General features: G+C 36.0%; 1 protein-coding gene across 7 annotated transcripts in view; it reads right to left on the reverse strand.

The window, feature by feature from the left end:
• Positions 1-20,019, reverse strand: part of PTPRK (protein tyrosine phosphatase, receptor type K) — a 321,847-nt gene that overhangs the window by 266,440 nt on the left and 35,388 nt on the right. For all 7 annotated transcript variants that reach the window (XM_026845144.1, XM_026845149.1, XM_026845148.1 and 4 more), the window contains exon 2: positions 6,080-6,351. In XM_026845144.1, the coding sequence (XP_026700945.1) occupies positions 6,080-6,351 (272 nt within the window). The remainder of the gene's footprint in view (positions 1-6,079; positions 6,352-20,019) is intronic.

Genomic DNA, 20,019 nt, shown 5'->3' on the forward strand with positions numbered 1-20,019 from the left:
AAAAAAAAAAAAAAAAAAAGAATTTCCATGAAATCTCCAATACTTATGATGGGACTGAAAACCTGGAGGATGGCATCTCAGCTGTGACTAGACTTGTTTGGGCAGCGCTCACTTTCACTCTTGTGCCTATGATTTCCCAGGTTGAATACTGGAATGAGAGTATTTATAGAAGTCCCTTGAGAGCTCTAAGTGCTTGCTGGTAATCACTCTGCTGGAACTCAATCTTTCTTTGTCCTCACCAAAATGATAAACATCTTGGAAGAAACGAGACAGAAATGTGACAGATATGCTTGCACACTTACATGTTTATCCTAACAGTTAAAAATATGTTTTGATTGTACTAACAAGTCTTGGAGAAGTAATAAGAAAGTTCATTATAAAAAAGCATTTATCTGAGTTACTCTTCAATAAACTGTAAAGGACGTCTGTCTTTTGATTAAGTGCTGTCTAGCAAGTAATATTCAGGAGTACAGTTAGGGGTTTACAAAGGATTTCTGACAAGAAAACAACATTGTTCCTATTTGGAGATATTTCCAAAGGCATCCAATTTTCGATCATTAGCGATAGTGGTAAGCGGTGAGACAGTTAAAAAGTGCTTTTAACTGATTAAAACTATGAAGGAAAGAAGGAAGTGGAAAGAAACAGATCTATAACCCATTTCATTGAGTATTAATGAACTAGGAATGAAACAGTTTATGGACAGTCACCTTAAATTCTTAAAAGCCACAAAGTATACTTAAAGGAGTTGTTCCACAAAAGGAGTGCTAAAGAATGATGCACCTATACAAGGAGCATTTTGGTGATTTATACTACCTACCAAACAAAAGCTGTTGCAAGTTTTAGAAGAAAAAAAAAAGCTGTCTCAGTTTAATAAATATTAATTCAATCTTCTTTAATTATAAAGCTAGCCAACCTTTTCCTAATACATTTTACTAAACAACTTTTATATCTCTGCTAGAATGAAATTCTAGCCACTCACCAAAAGTTCTAACTCATACTTTATTTTTGAGAATCCTTACAAACTGGAAGAATTTAACAAACTTAATTTGTAATTTTTCGAAGTCTAAAAATAGCTGTTACCCCAAGTTAGACTGAAAGGAGATGACAAGGGGAAAAGAGGCAAGAGAAATGGGTGTAGGGCTGGTACTGGTAGATTAAGTTACTTTTCATTTCTACAGCCTGAACAAAAACTTTCACAGAATATGACCAGACTGGTTTAGGTAACCAAAGTATATAAAAACTACAGTTAGTCTGCCTAGGAATATGGAAGTAAATTAAGTACACATCCACATGAGGGGGCAGGGGAGGGAAGCAGAAAGAGCTGGGGGAAAAAAAAAGAAAAAAGACTTTTGTCCTTTGACTAACTTAACTTAACCACGGCTTAGCAGTTCAGGCCAAAGATCTACCTACCCCAACATCTTCTCTTTAACAGTGGTCATAAGGAAAAGTAAGAACAAAAGGTAAGCACAAAGAGCAAAAATGCACATCACTTCTCAGTGTCCCCCAAAACATTCTCTGCTCCTCCAGCTACTTTCAATTCATGAGACTTACTGGACTTGTTTGCCTAATTACTGATTTCTAATAGCTTTCTTTCAAGAATCTGCCGTGTCTCCTTAAGCCTACATACTCTGACATCCACGCAGCTGTTTCTGACAGACTTGCACAGGTCTACAGCCTGCTGCACGACCCACCTCCATTTGCTTCTTTTCAGTCTGGTTCCCCCACCAGACCAAAAAGGCCCATAATTCTTGAACTGGAAGAGGATTCCCCTTTGTGCCCATGATGGTTTTGCAGAACTCGATCATATTCCCTCAAACTGTGTCTTTTTCCAGGTCAGAGAAACAGCCTATTTGAGCATTGCCTCTCAAGCATGGCTACAGACTGGTCCTCTGCCACCGAACTCTTGCTCATGCTGCTATTCCCGTGCAGCTATTTCCATGTTATTTCTTGCAATGCAACATCCACAATTTACACAGCAAGTTTTCACATTAACTGGTTGGCTGCTTATCAGTGTTTCTTATATAACACTTTCTATATTGTATTCTTATCTAGTCAACAAACTTACACTAGTTCCAAATTTTATTCATCCAGTATGTCTTTAAGTAATTTTCTGTATTCCAATATATTATAAATAAAATCCTTTGAAAATATCAGTCCTTTCTGATGCTTTCTTTTTTTAAAGAGCTTCTTTGGATTTTATTGATGCTACATGTGTTTCAAGGTTAGAGACTGTATACAATTGTGCTGTGTTTGTGTGGGTGGCAGGGTTCTGACAGTGAGGGATACATTATCCAAATCAGGATTCACAATTCAGCAAGAAAATTATTTGGCTTTCTAGAGTTTTCCTGCAATTTTTAAAATGGTCACGCATCGTTAGTCTTCCTGAACTGCTACTTGGTGCAGTTCAGTATTTTTACTTTGTTAGCTATACCTCCATCCCTCTTATCAAGCCGGTATCGTAGCCAGCCTCTTTGTTAAACTATAGAGCATCATTACTGTATAATGAAGTTTTAAAGAACCATCAAGAAACCAAATAATTAATTTTTACAAGTTTAAGATTTATGGTTCCAAGTCAAGAATTTATCAGTTTCTGATTAAAGGCTACAAAAACCAGAGAGATGTAATATAAAACCAAAACTGGAAAGCCCATGGTTCACATTGCAAAGTGGACCTTGCATGTGATCAAGAAAGGATGTGAACCTGTGGGAGCAAAACAAATTTGCTGGGGGCAGATACAAAAAAATAGGAAACAAGGGACTTTTAGGGAATGGTGTTCAGAAACAAACAAACAAATGGTAACAAATGTAGCAAGGGAAGGAAAGTGGAAAATTACTTTGACAGAAGCAGAAAGGAAGAGACAGCCCTCAGCAGTTGGGATAATTCCTGCTGTGCAAAGCAGGAGAGAATTTGGGGAAATGAACAGAAGCATTAGACAAAACAACACAGCCAGACAGGAATAAACATCTCAACTAAAATAAATTAATGAGTTACAGTAGTAACCAACACAGACAACAGAGAGAAAGAACTCCCAGACAGTTACAAAGTTTAAACAACAAAAATCCCAAAATATTTTTCCTTTGAAGCAAATTGAGGCAGGTCAAAGGTGGTGTATTTCCAACAGAGTGATAAAAAAAGATTACAGAATTAACAAGGACCAAAATCAAGTCATATCGTCAATGCCAAGGGATTCTCCAATCAAACCCTTTCCCCTGACAGTTCATCCACATGTTAAACAAGCAGAATAGAAGATGCAGATGTCTTGCTAGCAGGAGAGAGAAGACAGATCATATCATTACAGAATTGCTAGAACTCCCCAAGTACAAAGTATGACAACTGAAGAATTACAGGCCCCATGCTTGGAGAAACCCATAGGAATAGTTCTAACATGGAATTAACATTAGAATTTCATGTCATATACACTGTAGAGACCAAAAGGAAAAATCATTGAAGAAAAAAAAAAAAAAAAAAAAAAAAAAAAAAAAGATAACCCAAGGACTAACAGGAAAATAGAAAGGCACTACTTTATTTCTTAAGCTCAAAGTTCCTGAATCACAAATAGGCTCAAGGCTGTAAGTGTATTCTGGGGGAGGTATGACCATGAGTTTGTCCTGTTCATGAACTCTGCTACAAGCTTCCACTGTTATCTGCTATCAGAGACAGGATACAAAGCTAAATAAAAACTCCATTTGATCCAGCAAAGCTATTGTAAAAAACAGCACTAAGTTTTGCCAGAAAATAAATAAATTTTTTAAAAGACCCCACACATCAAAAAAAGAAACCACTCAACAGAATATGGCTAAAGAAAGGCAAGTAAATGGATTATAATAATCCCATAAGTAGAAGGAAATGTTAAATCCATCCAAAAATGCATAAACTGTACCTATATTGTGTACTAGAGTGACATGCAAAGCTAGTTCTGAACAGGAACCAATGAAGCTTCAGAGCACAGGAGAGCACAGACATGCTGTTTAGGAGCTAATTATCCAAGGTGTAGCACTGTATTAGTACTATTGGCGTTGCCATTCTGCTAACTTCCAAGTCACCATACAAGACTTCCCTATAACGTAACCTGTTGCTATTCAGCCCCTGCTAATCTCTATTCTCTTCTGTCACTTAAAAGTGAAGGAAATGACAATGATGTTGACCCGATTAACAAAGTACGTGCAAGCAGTTGTGTTCTGCAGTCATCTTCAGCAGTGCCCTTGCTTGTACAGGCAAGGATCCAATTTCCAGTTTAGTAAAAAAACACTTCCATCTTCTTATAAAAAACAGTATGTATTTCCCTGTGCTAGCTAAACTCATTGACCAACAGGTAGATCAAAGTGCCAAAATCAGGAGCTAGACCGCTACAGCAAAGAACTCCTATGAGAAAAATGAAAAAAATACTTCCATGCTGAATAACAAAAAACTAACAAGTAAAAAACAAAAGCAGCGATGTTGACCATTTAATGATGAGGACCACTTAAACCAACAAAAATACCAACCCTGTTTATGCAAACAAGGAGGTGTGCATGGATAGCATGCAGATTTCCCCTCCTGTTCTTAAAAGCAATTGTGCAAGTTTTACACAAATCACAGCAGGTTGCATTAACAGTTCTCCAGTCCTGCTCCAGATTTATTTTTAATTTAAAAGTAAACTGCATTACACGTGATTTCAATATTCTGCTGGATGACCAAGCAAGGGGAAGAATGAATTTAAGTGCAGTCTATAGAGAGATAATGTGAAGGCTATAACATAAGTGAAAAATGGCCATGTTGCTAAGATAAGGGCCCAACCACCAATCTTGTTGTCAAGCCTGGCCATCTGTCAACAGAAACCTGATTTACTGCATATAATACTGCTATACTTGATTACTACTATACTGCTATAAAAGCCTCCTTTTTTTTTTTAAGCACACCAAAAGCTACTTTCTAGCAACATAAAAGGGTTAATAAAACACCTCCTCAGAAGCCAAGCTTTATGAAACCAGGTTTCAGAACTTTAAATCAAATTTCACCCAGTTTCAATGTCACTGATAGATTAAATTCCTTTATAAATAAAAATATTAAAAACAGGGAAACAAAAACCAAAGAAAAACATAAAATGATAGAAAATTACATTGGTTTCACCATATATGTAAGGCTTCTTGCACTGAAGCTTGGGGTTTTTTTGATTATTTTCATGGTGGGCCGTTGCAAATAACTTTAGAAAAGGCGCTTTAAGAAACATTCCTACAATACCATTATTCAAGAAAACCATTCATGAAGAGTCCGCTTTGCTTCATTTGGCAACTAGTTCGGATATCCAAACTGTTTGCAAGAGCACTAATGACCTGAAGCATCCTTAAACAGGGACCTGTAAGCACTACATGCAATGATGACATAACACTTCATGGTGTAACCACTCAAATGAGTGCATGTAATCCAACTCTTCCCGCTCCTACACGCCAGGACAAAAATGCCTGTGTATGAGATTCATCCTTCACATTAAATACCCACTGAGCGAAACAGCTGCAGGTACTTTCTCAGGTTAATCAAACAAATCAAATAACAGCATCTAGTAATAACAAGATGATTTTTCTCTCTAAACAACAGCCCAGCACTGCAGGTGGTTTTGTCCCATAGAGAGCAAACAGGAGAAAAACACGTCCTGAGCAGCTGCTCATTATGTGAGGACCATTCTGCCTGCACAGCAAATGAAGCAAATGTCATGTGGAAAAAACCCACAGTTTACAGTCATGTAATTAGACACGGTAACACAGGCATATCCAGAAGAGGAGGGAAGACAGGTACAAATTACAGTTGCCCAGGCAATTTATTTCTGGGACTTTATAATTTTTGATATTCCTGAACTTTAACCTTACAATTTCTTTTAATGAGGCTTATTTCCATCTTATTTTTTTCCTATTATACCATGACAGATAACTTTGAACAATCACCTTCTATAAAAAAATAATCCCCAAATAATTGTTTATTCTGAACAGAACACTTTATTTAAAGACACTGGGATAATACTCTATCAGAACAGACCAAAACAAACAAACCGTATGGGACCTCATTGTAAACATTATAAAGCAGGGAAAATTTATTGCAAGCTTACCTGATACTCATTGGGCCAGAAAGTGCTGACAGCCAATTCTGCTCGAAGCCAGTCTTTGCCGGTGGAGCCAGTGACGTTCCAGATGGGATTAGCCAGCGGCCCTTTGTTCACCCTAACCAGGATATTCAAAGTGCCTGGGTTTGCTCCATTCTTACTGTAGAGAAGGTAGCTGAAATCGATGCAGTGAGTATCATTTTCTTTCATCGTTGGAAGCTGGAGACGAGTCTTTTCCCCAGGGTCATGGTCTGAGGAAATCACTATCATGTATGATCCTAAAGAAGGGGTGAGTGGGAAAGGAAAAAAAACAAAAACAAAAAACAAAACAGTAGTAAGGAAAAGATAAATGCTAAGTAACTCAATGTTCACTGTGAAAAAGGATGGAATGCATAGGTTTTCATACACCAAAATCTCAAAATTGAAGTAGCAAAAAATCCAGAAAGCTGTAAAACACCTAGAAACATCACTAAAGCAGTATCTACAGAAGACATCACATGTCTCCAAGGACCTATCTAGATGCTGCCACCTACAAAGTTTTCTCTCTCCTGTTTTAGGATCAGATAATTGGAAATATGAGGATCATCATTATTCTGAGGCTACTGAAGCCAAAATTCTCTCAACTTGCTCCACAGGTTTCCTGTAAATGAAAAACATGGATCAGTGAGGTTCACATCCCCCAGTGCAGCTTTATCTCAAGTTTTTCTACCCAGAGAGGCAGACTTAAATTTTAGATACATTATCAATAGAAATATCTCACTTAGCACACCAAGCCACATTTGTCCTGAAAAGTTTGCTGTTCCATTTGACAATGGATTTGAGGGGATAACAGAAGTTTCCACAGCTGGAAGAGAGCCCATCTCAAATTTGTTTTACAAGTATACAGAAGACAGAACAAGCTGAGCCTGTCTAGCTACAAAGGCAGAAAGCAGAAATCAGATGTTTAAAGAGGTTATACAGAACATAATGCTGATTTGTCCTGCTGTTCTGCAGAATGGACAGTAAAGACAGGGCTATCATCTACCCCAGCCCTAAAGCAGACCCATTTCTTCAAAGCAAACAACTCCATACGAGGTACTATCTAGTGAATGAACCCCACAGCACAAAGCTTCTGAGACACAGCATGCTGGGCAAAACTTTACAACCAAGTGAGAAAATCCATCTGAGTATACAAACTGAATCCTTGCTGCAGGAAAGCTTCCCAACCTGAACTTACCCACTCTTCCCTTAATGATTCCAGAAGCTTCATGTTCATATATCTCCCTTCTACTATCAGCCCTAAAGAGCACCACAATAAACCGCCCTTCCTTCTGTGGAAGGTTCTGATGAAATCCATCAAATACAGTTCAAAAATTAACCTAAATTTAAGAAACCACAGATTTGTGTTTGCCCAAACGAGTAGTCTCACAGAAGTCCTGAGTATGTACATCAACGAGCATTCATTGGTAAGGGGGGGGGGAAGGAAATCTTCTCTGAAGTATATATTTGTATAAGTTATTATCATTCAGTATGTCAAGTTTTGTCCTTTGATTTTTAGGCAACAAGGAACAATTGTGTTCCAATATGTCCTAAACAGTTGTATTAACCATTCTGAAAATTGTTGACAAGCTGTTGCTCAAGAAAAGATGAAAATTTATGTATATGGATTAAGTCATCTGTGTGACATGCTAATTTACTAGCCTGTAAAGCAATTCTGTACTAAAAAATTTATAACAAAAGAGAAAGCAGTACTACAGAATGAAAACAGCTCTTATTATAGTGCAGAGATCTTTATTTTTAATAGTAATCTTTAAAAAATAAAAGATTAAATTCTACTATAATGTAACATAAACAGTTAGTTCATATTAAGAATTATATGCAGAATCTGTTATTGGATTATTTTTTTTTTATTAGAGAATCTGGCAATGCATCAGTTTCTGATCATCCCTTCATCATTAGCACCCATTTATAAAGACACAAAGGAATCATATTATACTATTTAGGTTTGCTGTTATTGTAAGTCTTTAATGATTATGGTCTAGAATCAATTGACAAATGCATGAGCAGTGCTCACGAAACAGTGTTTGTAAACCATGTCCATTAATGTGCAGTTTTTATGCCCCTTGACTCTACAAATAAGCATATTAATAGTTTATTCTAATCTCTAGCTTAATAATACATATGTGCTTATAAGCACCTGATTATTCAAGAGTGACTACAGAATAGTATTTTCAAAGTTTTGTTAATAAATACTATGCATACAACAGGGTGAGGTTGTATGTCAATAATTTGGGGTTTTTTCCTACCTAAGAGTTAGAAAACTGAAAAGAACAATGGAAAAACTACAAAGACTGCGTTCCACACTGTTAGCACCAGTTCTTCATAGTCATCTGCATTGTCTCTTAAGCCTTTGTTACGTTTATCTTGCAATTATTTTTAAGCAATACACAAGACGCAACTGATTTTTTCCTACGCAAAATAAATCTTTATTTTTAAACATTTTTAAGATGAGGAAGCAGATAAACCCTCCAACGTTTTCTGTAGGGAATCGGAGGCAGCAAAAAAACCCAGAATATAAGATTTAACCTTTGAGGAAATTTTGAAATGTTGTTTCTTTTAACTTATCTCAATATAAAAGCACTGGGAGGAAGAGAAAAATCACCATCAAATAATAGCAAATAAACTAGAACTACTTCAAGATCTCGTTCCTACAGTAAGGCAAACTACTACAGTCTTTGAAAGTTCCAACATACATCGTTCTGCATATCAACACATTTTGTAGTACTCCACTTATTCAACCTCATTTTTCATCATTTAAAAATACTTAGCAGGAAATTTGCATATATCTGTCTACATGTGTTAGTCCTACAGCATTTCATGAAATGCTCCAGACAGCATTCATAAACCATTTATCACAAAGCCAAAGCATCTGTTCAGCATCTTGCAAACCACTTCCCTTCACTCCCTTTTTTTAAACTTCTGAAGTTATATATCCCACGAATGTACACAACCTCGTTCCTTCCTCAGTAATCTACCTACTCCAAGAAAATCAGAAGCCAATGCCAAAGTAAACTATAAATCAAATTTATATCTCTGGAAAACATAGAAAATATTCTCTTACACCTTTTATGAGAAAGTTATTCTTTATTTGTAAAGAAATACAATAGGATTGAAAGAGCTGGGTTTTTTTTCCCCATTTATGCAAGCTTGTAATATCTTGAGTCAAAACTTAAAAACATTACGCAAAACTTAAACCCTAGATACTCTCTGCAGTCTCTCTTTTTTTTTTTTTAAAACAAGTATTTCCTTTAACATTGAAAACCGTATTTTGTAGTGCTATGAATGTAGCACAAGTTTCTGTGCAATCCATTAAAATGAATGAGGCCACATCAATATGAATAATAAAAATTATAGAAAGGATAGTGTTCGAAGCAAAACATTTATAATTAGATATCCAACAAAGTTTGAGGTAGCATGGCATTGATGAGACTGAGCTATAAGTTTTCAAATTTGAAAGGTATCAGCTAATACTAGACTACTTGTTTAAAGCAATACCCACTGGAAGAAGGATCGCAGTGGAGATGGATCCTATAAACATAAGAACTCACAGTATTAGCAACAAATGCCCCGTCATGTACAAAACAAATGCACATATTTCATAAATGTTATAAAACATGAAGTAAAAGGATCAAATAAAACCAGTGTCAAGAGTATTTTCCTTTATTTTTTATATAATTAATTAGCCACAGAGAACAGGGACTGTGTTGATTTGAGATAGAAAGTCATTTATTAACTAAAATAAATGCCAAAATATATGGATATTAGAAACATAGAAAGACTTTCAAAGATAACATATGCTCCAGAGAATGCACAGATATTGGCATAGAGATCCCAGGTGGTCAGGCAAAACATCTGACCTGTTCTCATGTACAGCTAATGCAATGCCCAGCTGACCCTGTAAATGGGCAGATAGCATTTTATTTATGTACAAACAAGGAAACATAGCCATAATTGTCTATAGAACAAAAAAAAAATCAAACATACTGGAAATAAATCTATAATACTGTATTAACAAGTCAAAAGATTTCAATTAATACATGTATTTAATAAAGGGATGACAAAACAGTCAAGAGGCCACTCCACAGAACTAACCAACAACTTGGTAATACTAGCAATGTGCAAAATCAAGGGGCGGTATGCAAATCTCAGCAAACTTCTTCAAGCAACAGGGAACAATTACCCAGATATTTAATGTTAAAACAGAGAGAAATAAAGAGAGGACAATCACAAGCTAGATGGTAAGATATTACTGGACTTGGCAGAAATGCAAAGTATAAACAAGGGAGATTCTCAAATACTTAATCTTGGGGATTAGTGAGATTGTGAGTTTTTCTGTGAGATTTTAGAGCAAATGATAGAGCTAACTATTCACAACAGTGGTCCAGGCTGAAGCAGGGAGAACAGGGTCAGGAGGAAGTTGCAGCAGAGACTAAGTGCGATGGACTAATCACAGCCCTCAGATGCCATCCCCCTGTGTTGGGGGATGTGGTGAAAATTTAGTTAATTTTTCCCCAAATCAAGTCTGCTTTGCCCATTACAGTAACAGGTGATTTACCGAAGAAGTGAGCTCCCTGCCTTTGTCTTGACCCGTGAGCTTTTCCACCTTATTTTCTCCTCTTGTGCTGCTGAGGAAGGGAGTGAAAATGCAGCAGGGTGAGGGTCTGGCCAAGGTCGACCCATCACAGTTGCCAAAAATGTAAAGAGTTAGATAATGTTAGCTAACTGCAGTTAGATACTGCATATACTAACTGTTTTACTAAATGCCAGTGGAGACAGGGTCTTTGATTCTTTTCCATTGTTATAGGACTAACAGATCAAGCACAAGCACATGTTAAACACTATATACAAAAAAAAAAAAAAAAAAAAAAAAAAAAAAAATCACACACACAACTGACCTGTGCCCTGTTTCCACTAGGATTTTATAAGAAGAAAGTCAATGCAAGTGAGTTGCCTCATTAAAACCCAAAATGGTAAAAGCAAAACCAAAAAGTTTTTAAAAAATCCATATTTGGGGCACTGAAGAAAGAGAAACTTAACATGAAAGAGCAAAAGTTCATTTTTTCTTCTTACAAGACAGAACGGATGAAATTCATCTTTGGATGATGCAGCAAGAAATTAGAGGTGAAAAGTATCCAAAGTTATCATTTTTATCTGGACAAAGAGTCATTGCTCTTAACTATTTCCTTCACTCTCATTGGCTATTTTTCACCATGCCCAAGCAGAAAGTCTTTAGTTACTCTGGCAGTAGGGCAGTTACAAAATGCATCACAACTCACAAGTAACATTTTTCTTGAAACATGTAGTTTGATATTGATGCTGCTTTCAGTAATTCCCAAAAGTTTTTTCCACCCTTGCAAACTTACTATCTTTAAAATTCATAAAACACATTCTTTCCCCCAACACACTTCAAACTACTGACGTGTAGTTTGTTTTTCTCCAAATCAAACACCATCCTCTTCTTTGCTTATCTTCTCTGACATGCATTCTACTTACTTGCCAGTTATAGTGCCTAATGTTATTCCTGATGTAAAAGGTTAATCAGAGTATAAAACAGCTAAATGGCACTGCCTCCTAAGCCTTTACCCAGCTCACGCTAAGAATTCAACTTTAGGATCTGATTTTTCAGGAAGATTTTGTTGCCTATTCAGCACTTACTCCATGAACTTGCTAAAAGGCATCTACATAGATATGAAAGAAGAGACATCAGACTTTTCCTGAGCCGCATTATTGACTATATCTGTACATTCCTCATAGCTTTCATTATGTTTTGTTTATTTTGATAAAAATTGAACTTGATGTCCTAGCTCAGTGACAAGGCTAGATCACTTCAGAATAAATTAATTCCTTTACTAATTAGTTGTGAAAAGCCTTTGGTTTTATCCCCTACTGAAAACCAAGATTTCCTATCATCTACCAGTTAATTGCAGGTAAGAAATCATGTTAAGGTTTTTTTTAAAAAAATACTTAAATAAAATGACTGCTGTAATGTACCACTGTGACAGATCAGTTTTCCAATCAAATTATTTTCTCTCACTTCCTTGTTCCCTGAAAAACCAGCTTCTGTTTGAAGTGTGAAACTTGTAATTTTCAGCAGGCTGGTCTTCAACTCCTGCAAATCTTCTTTCCTCTAAACCATACTAACCATCAAGCCATCTCCATTTCAAGGGCACACCATACTAACTTCTCTGCCTGCGAGTGTGCTCCTTCAGTTACCAGCACATAATTATATCGCCTTCAGGTGGAAAAAAGAGTTCAGAAAATTCTGAATTTCATATGCAACTAGATTTATGGGTATAGAAGTGGATACAGCTTTGTGGTTAGCTGATAAGAGAAAAAAACCTGATATACATCCCATTGTAGTAGGGAGTAATGTGAAGATGCTTAAGTAGATTTATAGCAAAAGATCAGGTAAAAAGAAGTCTTCCCCATAAAGTTAAAAGAAGGGGTTGTCTTTACTTCATGGCAATGTCAATGACATGAGGTGGAGAGTCAAGGTATTTAAGTGCATTATCCTAAAGCTCAGGACTCTGTGACCTTTTTATTTCATTTTTAGTAACGACTATATAACATTATAGTCCTCAATTAGGTTTCAGGCAACCTTTATGAGAGACATCGGGCAATAAACCAACACTGAAATACAGAAACAGGCTTGCAACTGAAGTAGATTGCAAACAGCAGTAGTTCAGAAACATCTATATTATTTCATGGAAAAAATTTCACTCACACTGGTATTTACACTTATTTCATTCTTCAGAATAATATCCCTGTGATCACTTCACAGAGGGTCCTTCACATGTACTTCTCTAATTTGCAAGAAGGGGAAAAAAGTAAAGGCTAATGATAAAACCTCAAAAGCTATTAACTTTTTCTTCTTGCAGGAAGGATATTCTTTTCAAAAGAAAAAAAAGAAAGCCAATGAATAAATTAAATATACTCCAAATGAACCTCCATCTGCTTGGGTTTAAAAAAAACCCTCAAACCATTATAGCCTCCACTTACTCCTTCTCCTTCCATTACCCAACACATAGTGAATATCTGCCACCCTGAGACGGAAAAAAACAATATTAAAGAAATTATGAAGAAAAACTAGAGCCAATATTAAGCTTTCCAATTTTAATGCCCTGTCCTATCAGTTCCATGCCTTAAGGAGTGTATCTGAAATTAAATGTATATAATCCCACTTAAGATACATCACTTGATACATGCCTAAAATATGCAATATCTTTATATCCTGATTTGCCTGTCAGTTGCTTTAATTTAAGAAAAATCTGAAATAATGTTCCTGGTGTAAACAACACAGGAGCTCTCCAAAATTTCTTTCAATAGCTACAATTCAAGGGTCTCTTTCTGTACACTTCACTTGCTTGCAGTATTATTTCCTATACAAAACTTGAATTGTTCAAAGCTTGTTTCAATTTCTTTGCAGATAGTCAAAATGAGAGGAGGGGAAAAAACAAAAAATCAGGATCACCATTTCAACTTTACTGTGTAGCTCACTGCCGATGCACCACAACTCAAATGCAAGTCAAGACAAGACTCTGAATTTGATACAAAGATTAAAACCGCCACCACCACCAAATACACAACACAAAGACAGGGGAAATTTTTCAGGAGAATGCAACCCTTCACTACCTCCCCCTCTTTCTGACAGAGAATGAGAATTATTAAAATAACCAAACAAAAACATGTCATTAAGCTACACCATGTAAATAAAAGCAGAGCACTCATTCGTTCAAATATAAACTCATCTTAAGGGAATGTAATAGCTCATCAAATCTTTCACATACATTCCAATTTCACGTGATGAGAAAAAGTGTCCTGCCCTCCAACCTGTACTTGATGATGCCAGAAGCACTGCTCTACAGCAGGGTCATGTAACTGGGATTCCCCCATTTTCCACACCCACAGAGGTCAAGCAACAGAGAGACACCTTGATAAGGCAGCAGAGAATACGACCAATGCAAGCAAGGTAAATTGAAACGGCACCAAGTCAGCCACAGAATTACTATTACAGGCGCCAAAGTTTATCAGTATTCACACCTATAATATTATTGGCACGAAACTACTATCACTCATGATTCATCTATTCCATAACAATATGGAAATGTTTGCCAATTAAAAGACCAAAAGAAAAGGAAAAAAAAAAAAAAAAAGCCCCCATGTTTCAAAGGTACTCCAGTATTTGGAGCAAAGTTTATGAAGACGTTTTGACTGAAAATCATTCCTCAGGCTATAAGCAGCTACAAAAGTTCTGTTCCCCTTATCAACATTTCACATATGAATAAACATGAAAAATACACACTTTTGAAGTGTTTGAATTTCTAGTTTTCTCATACATAACACCAGCTTCCTGTGGATATGTTTGTGCTGATGCATAGAAAGAAAACATGATGAGATACCAGTTTCTGAGGTATGATAATTTAAGTCTTTTCACCCTGGTTTTTCCTATGATGGATCTTTAGCAAATACATAGGCTTTAAGCACTCCAAAATCTGAGACAGAAAAATGTCAGCAACTGAAATTTGTAATGCAAGCTTGCAGCAGCTGTACAAAAGAGCATTTATCTTACGATGTGCTCCTTTGAACAGTCTCTTCCAACAAAGCATTCAGAAAATGACATTTGATACGGTGCATCAGGCAAGCTTATGAAAGGACAGTGTTACTGAACAGTAAGCTGCATTTAAGTAACCGAAAGGCACATGGAATAGTTTCGTATTTATTTGGGAATTAAGCGAGGCACTCGGTCATGAATTTGTAACATCAGCGCCTGTAAATGGATAGCTAAGATGAAAGTAACAACAGCTCTGACTTGTCTGAAATTCTCTTGTAAACCCATAAATACACCCCATGGGCAGTGGCATGGTGGCAACTGTAGGATTCTTCTCTGTTACCCAGGGGCTGATCTGGCTGCCCATGAAGCAGCATACATTGGTAGGTATCTGTTTGGAAGAAAATGTATTTTCTAAGCCAATCTTCCAAGAAACTTCCAACTCCAGAATAATATCAATTCTGTATGAAGTTCTGATTGTGAGTGATATCAAATAACCGGGTACCATTCATTCCTGCACAGCCTAAAGCCAGTAAGATGTTCCAACATGCTGCTGCTCCCAGAGCAGGAGCTGACCCTGCCAAACCTCAAGGCATTCTGCACCTCCTGGGAAAAATTCAGTCTCATGAAACACAGACACCCACAAACACTTGCAACAACTTCACTATATGAAATACAGGTGCAGAAGAGAGTTCAAATCCATTTTGCTTTACTCCTGCTGTAAAAGGCTTTGATATTACTTGGCTGGATAAGATGAGCAGTAATGCATAAACATCTCCCGGCATGTTGGTTTTGTTCTACCCATTTTTGTGGCAGACCTCCCAGGATGAAAGACCAGTGTTGGCCATTCTGTGTCCATCTATAGGACTCCGATGACAACTATATCATCACCACTGTTGAACATAAAGTGAACACCCAAACAGATGCCCAAGCCAAGAAGCATTTAGATTTTTCAAATGCTGATTAGAGACACATAACTTTTCTTCACTGAGAAGGCTACAAGCAGACAGAGATCAAGGGTGCTATTTATTTGGAAATAAATTAAGACACAGTCTGAAAATATTATAAGTATTATAAGGCAGACAATCTTATAGAACAGGTAAGTGCTGAGCATTTGCTGTGGTGCACAAAATAAGCTCACAGAGAATTCACAAATGTCAGCAGAGGCGGCCTGAAACCTCACTGCTGCTGAAACACAGAGGGCTTTTACTCCCAGCATACAGATACACCCCATGTCCTCCTCCAGCTGTGCTCATCCAACCCTTGCATGAGACAAATCAACACCCAAATCCAGCAAAAAATGTCCCACGTCTTCTGTCCCCCTCAAGAGGCATGGGTACAGCAAAGGTTGATTTCTTCCCAGATGAGGGAAATAAACTGACTCCTAGGACAGGCCAACAGGCACCAGAGCCAGGTAAAGACACAAGAGGAAAATGAATCCGTAATATATACACAGCAAGGTTAGTTGTTTTTTTTTTCCCCCAGAAAAAAATAAAATTAGTTAAAAGTAATTTTTCAAGTAGCTAGAAAGTCTTTAGAGAAAGACAGCTCAAAAATAGATTTAGAATTATTTTCTCTTCATTGCCAAAAAAAAAAAAAGTGTCCTGCAAACTCTTTAGATTTTTTTCCCCTCCTAAGTATTAAGTGGCATATCGATTTTTAACTGAATGGGAAAATGTAATTTTTGAAGCAGCATTCATATTCAGTGTCTTTAACACACTAATCATCCTTCCAAAAAACAACAGTATGTAAAGTGCATTAAAAAGATACTTATTCCTATCAGCTTAAGACACTGAAATTGAAAACAGAAATTAAACTGGTCATTACCAGAATGAGCATGTAACCGCAGAAAATAAGAATTAACAATATGCTGAGAATGCCACTCCCAAGGATCACCAACAGTTAAATAAAGGCTCAAAAGCCACAATCATTACATGTGACAGCAGGTTACATTTAGTGTTACAGACCTTTCAAAAGGTGTCCTGTATTTCTTGGAAATAGCCTTAGAATTTATTTAAAGCATGGGAGGTTTATAAAATAGCTTCATGAGACGACTTTTTTTTTAACTGGAAGAATATTAATTACTTCATTTTGAACCAGTTTTTCTTGGCACCACATAATTTTTCCTGCTATGAAAACACTGCTTTATGTAAGAGTGACATGAAGAATCATCTTTTACTCCCAGATTTTATTCCTTTTACAGGTGTAGGACCTACACTTAAGGAGCTGTATATCTCTTAATGAAATGCACAGCACAAATTAAGAACCAACTACTGATAATAGTTACCAGTGATAAGAGTTTTGAAAAACAATATAGATTATATTTAAATCATGGAAATAATACTTACCTATACATTCAGAAGATAGATCTAATAGCAAATTGTTACCTCTTCTTGAAAATATCACCCGTCCTTCCTTCTGAAGTATTTACCTTACTTTGTAGTGATTCTCACTCCAGTTGAGAATAACCAGGAGTCATGTCTATCAATACAGTTACAGTATTATTAACTTAAGTACTTGCTTAAGGGAAAAAAAAAAAAAAGCTGGAAATCTTGAAGTTTATTAACTCCAAGGAAGCCTTCAATCTGTCTCCAGACCATTAACTACACACGGTTATGCATATTTGCAAAATAAAATCTTAAGCAATTTAACAAGCGTGATACATCAGCACTGAATGCCCTGTAAAGCTCTGAATTTTACACAGATGGAAATGAAAAGGCTAAAAAAAGGAACCTCTACAGACAGCTACTTCTGGAATTTCTTTTGATTTTCCAGTTACTGACTGTGATGTTGATCTTGTAAGCGCTAACAGCCCTATAATGCTCCTCTATGATCACCATAATAAATAACTCAACAACACCTAAAGAGAACAGTCAAAATACACAGACCCTACATATCCAAAAAATGTATTGAAGAATCCTATCCAAGACTATAAGGATTCATAATCCATCATATTAAATACCATGGAAACAAGATTAAAACCCCTAAATATCTGCTGTGCACCAGAAAGAATTCATACAGGCAATAAAAACCAACAAAAACAGAAAAAAATCCACCCAAACCACAGTTGAAACATTTGTCTCGATACTCTAGGGAGGCTTAGAAAATACTTCAAAAAAACTTAAGTTCAGAAATTAGAATTCCTTTCTCTCCTAGATGCTGGAGCTAACAGTTAAAACGACACATGGGTTTTATGGTGTGTGACAACTTTCGTCACGCTTCACCTCTTGCTAACAGCCCTCTGTTCCACAGACGTCAACTACTCTTCTCTCCCAAATACTTAAACTGATTAGCATTAATACATTATATCCAGAGTAATGGTTATAACCTGTACTTAGTTTGATGTTTTCTGCATCTCCATCAGGCATGATGGAGGCTAGAACGCCCGAGAGGTCATCATATTTTCCATCTGAATTAGCTGCTTTAAAATAAATGAATAGATAAATAAATAAATAAGCTCTCCCTATAAACCCTTGCCTCTCAAATTATATGAGCAGCTCAATTGGTTTTACACTCTAGTACACACCATCTTTCTTCTACAGGGAAATACTTTTGAGATGGATGGAAACAACCCTATCTATTATAAAAATCACTCATGCTAACATACTAGTATTTTTTTTATACTGTTTTGAAAGAAATAATTGGGCTCAGTGTTCAGCAATGGGAAGAACAGCAAGGAAAAAGACTGCATATAAACAAGGCCTGCTGTTTTAGAGAAAACTTGAAGTTCACAGATATTAATGCGGTTTGGTGTTTTTTCTTGTTATTTAGGGGATTTGTTTTGTTCTCAAAAACCATCTCAGTCTTTGAAGATCAGCATCTTTCCTCTTGACACCACACTTTCCAATTAATAAAAGCTTGAAACAGCTTTTTGCTTCCAAACAGTCAGTTTATACATGCTAATGCTATTTAAATCCTCCTTTATTTTGAATACTGAAGTTCACAATGCTAACAAAATACACTAAGCATATTCATCCAAGACGATAAAACATTACTCTACCTGCATGAGGTTACCACTTCAAGCTTGACACCAACTAATGTGATTAACCTAAAGTTCTAAAAAATACAAAACTGAGAAATCTACTAAAAGATGTACCATATGACACATGAGAATCTAGTTTCTGTTTCAGATAACTGGTGAACTTTTAACACTCATTAGTCAAACACTATACTTAATTATTAGAACTAGGAATTGAACCCATGGTCCAAATGTAATTTCATGCAAATTTCTTCTGTGATTATTTCACATTTTAGTTTGGTGTCTGTACTGTCACTGGAGAGGTATTTTTTTTTTTTTTTTTTTTTTAAAAAGCTTTTAAATAAAGTTTCTGCACTTGTACTTCCTAAGAGAATGTATAATTTATCCTGAACTAAGAGATAATTTCAATCTGTAAAACTTTTCTTTCAAATTTAGTATTTGCTGAAACCATAAAGGAAATCTAAAGTTGTTAACAACTATGAATCTTAATACTGCCTTCAATCGTTTTGAACGTCCAAATAAGATCAAGAGTCAAGTGTAAAGAAGCATCTCAGAAAATGAAGATATTAATCATATAGTATTGTCTTTAATGCTAAACTTTTTTTAAAAAATGTCTATCAAGGGAATATCAAATAAATTTAGAAAACAAGTACAACTTAATTATGACAAAGTAGTTTCTAAAAATATAAAAAGTTTTTTAAAAAGATAAAATATTTATTTCCTCTTATGTTTTATCTATCAATCATCCCAGGACTGATCAAGAGCTAACCAGAAAATCCATGATAAATAGGGAAAGAAAAAGGAATGCAATCTCTTTCCAACAAAAAAAATACATAAAAATAGGCAACAAAGTCTGTGTATTGTTAGCCAAAAATCTCTTTCTTGCATACAGAAGACATAAAACTTTTCCTGGCATTTATGAACATAAAGACATTTCAGGAGGGAAAACTGTGACAGTAGATAGCAGAACACTTACAACTCTGGTAAGAGACGGTTATTAAGCACTCAATTCCAGAATTCAATTAATGTTTTAGCTAATCACCAACCTGAACCTCTCTTATTGCAATTTAAGATTATTACTGCTTAACCTATCTTCAGCCAACATAAAAAAAAAGGTTACTGCCGTTATTCCAACCAATTACTTTCTGAAAATTTGCATTTCTTCTTTCTCTCCTATAAAAATGACAATCCTAATTTCTTCAGTCTTTCAGGAGAGGATATGCTGCTAATCTAACCCTCTGTCATTTCTGCTGCTTTCCTCTGAGCTTTCCTAGTATGGGAATTTTCCTTGTACTCCTCAAACTATTCTTCTAACCACACTAAGAAAAAACCCCAAGATAACTGTTTTATATAATTTTATAGATAATATCCTTTAGAAAG

Source organism: Athene cunicularia, assembly GCF_003259725.1.
Source record: "Athene cunicularia isolate RWA chromosome 3 unlocalized genomic scaffold, athCun1 chr3_part1, whole genome shotgun sequence".
In the NCBI taxonomy this organism is placed as follows: Eukaryota; Metazoa; Chordata; class Aves; order Strigiformes; family Strigidae; genus Athene; species Athene cunicularia.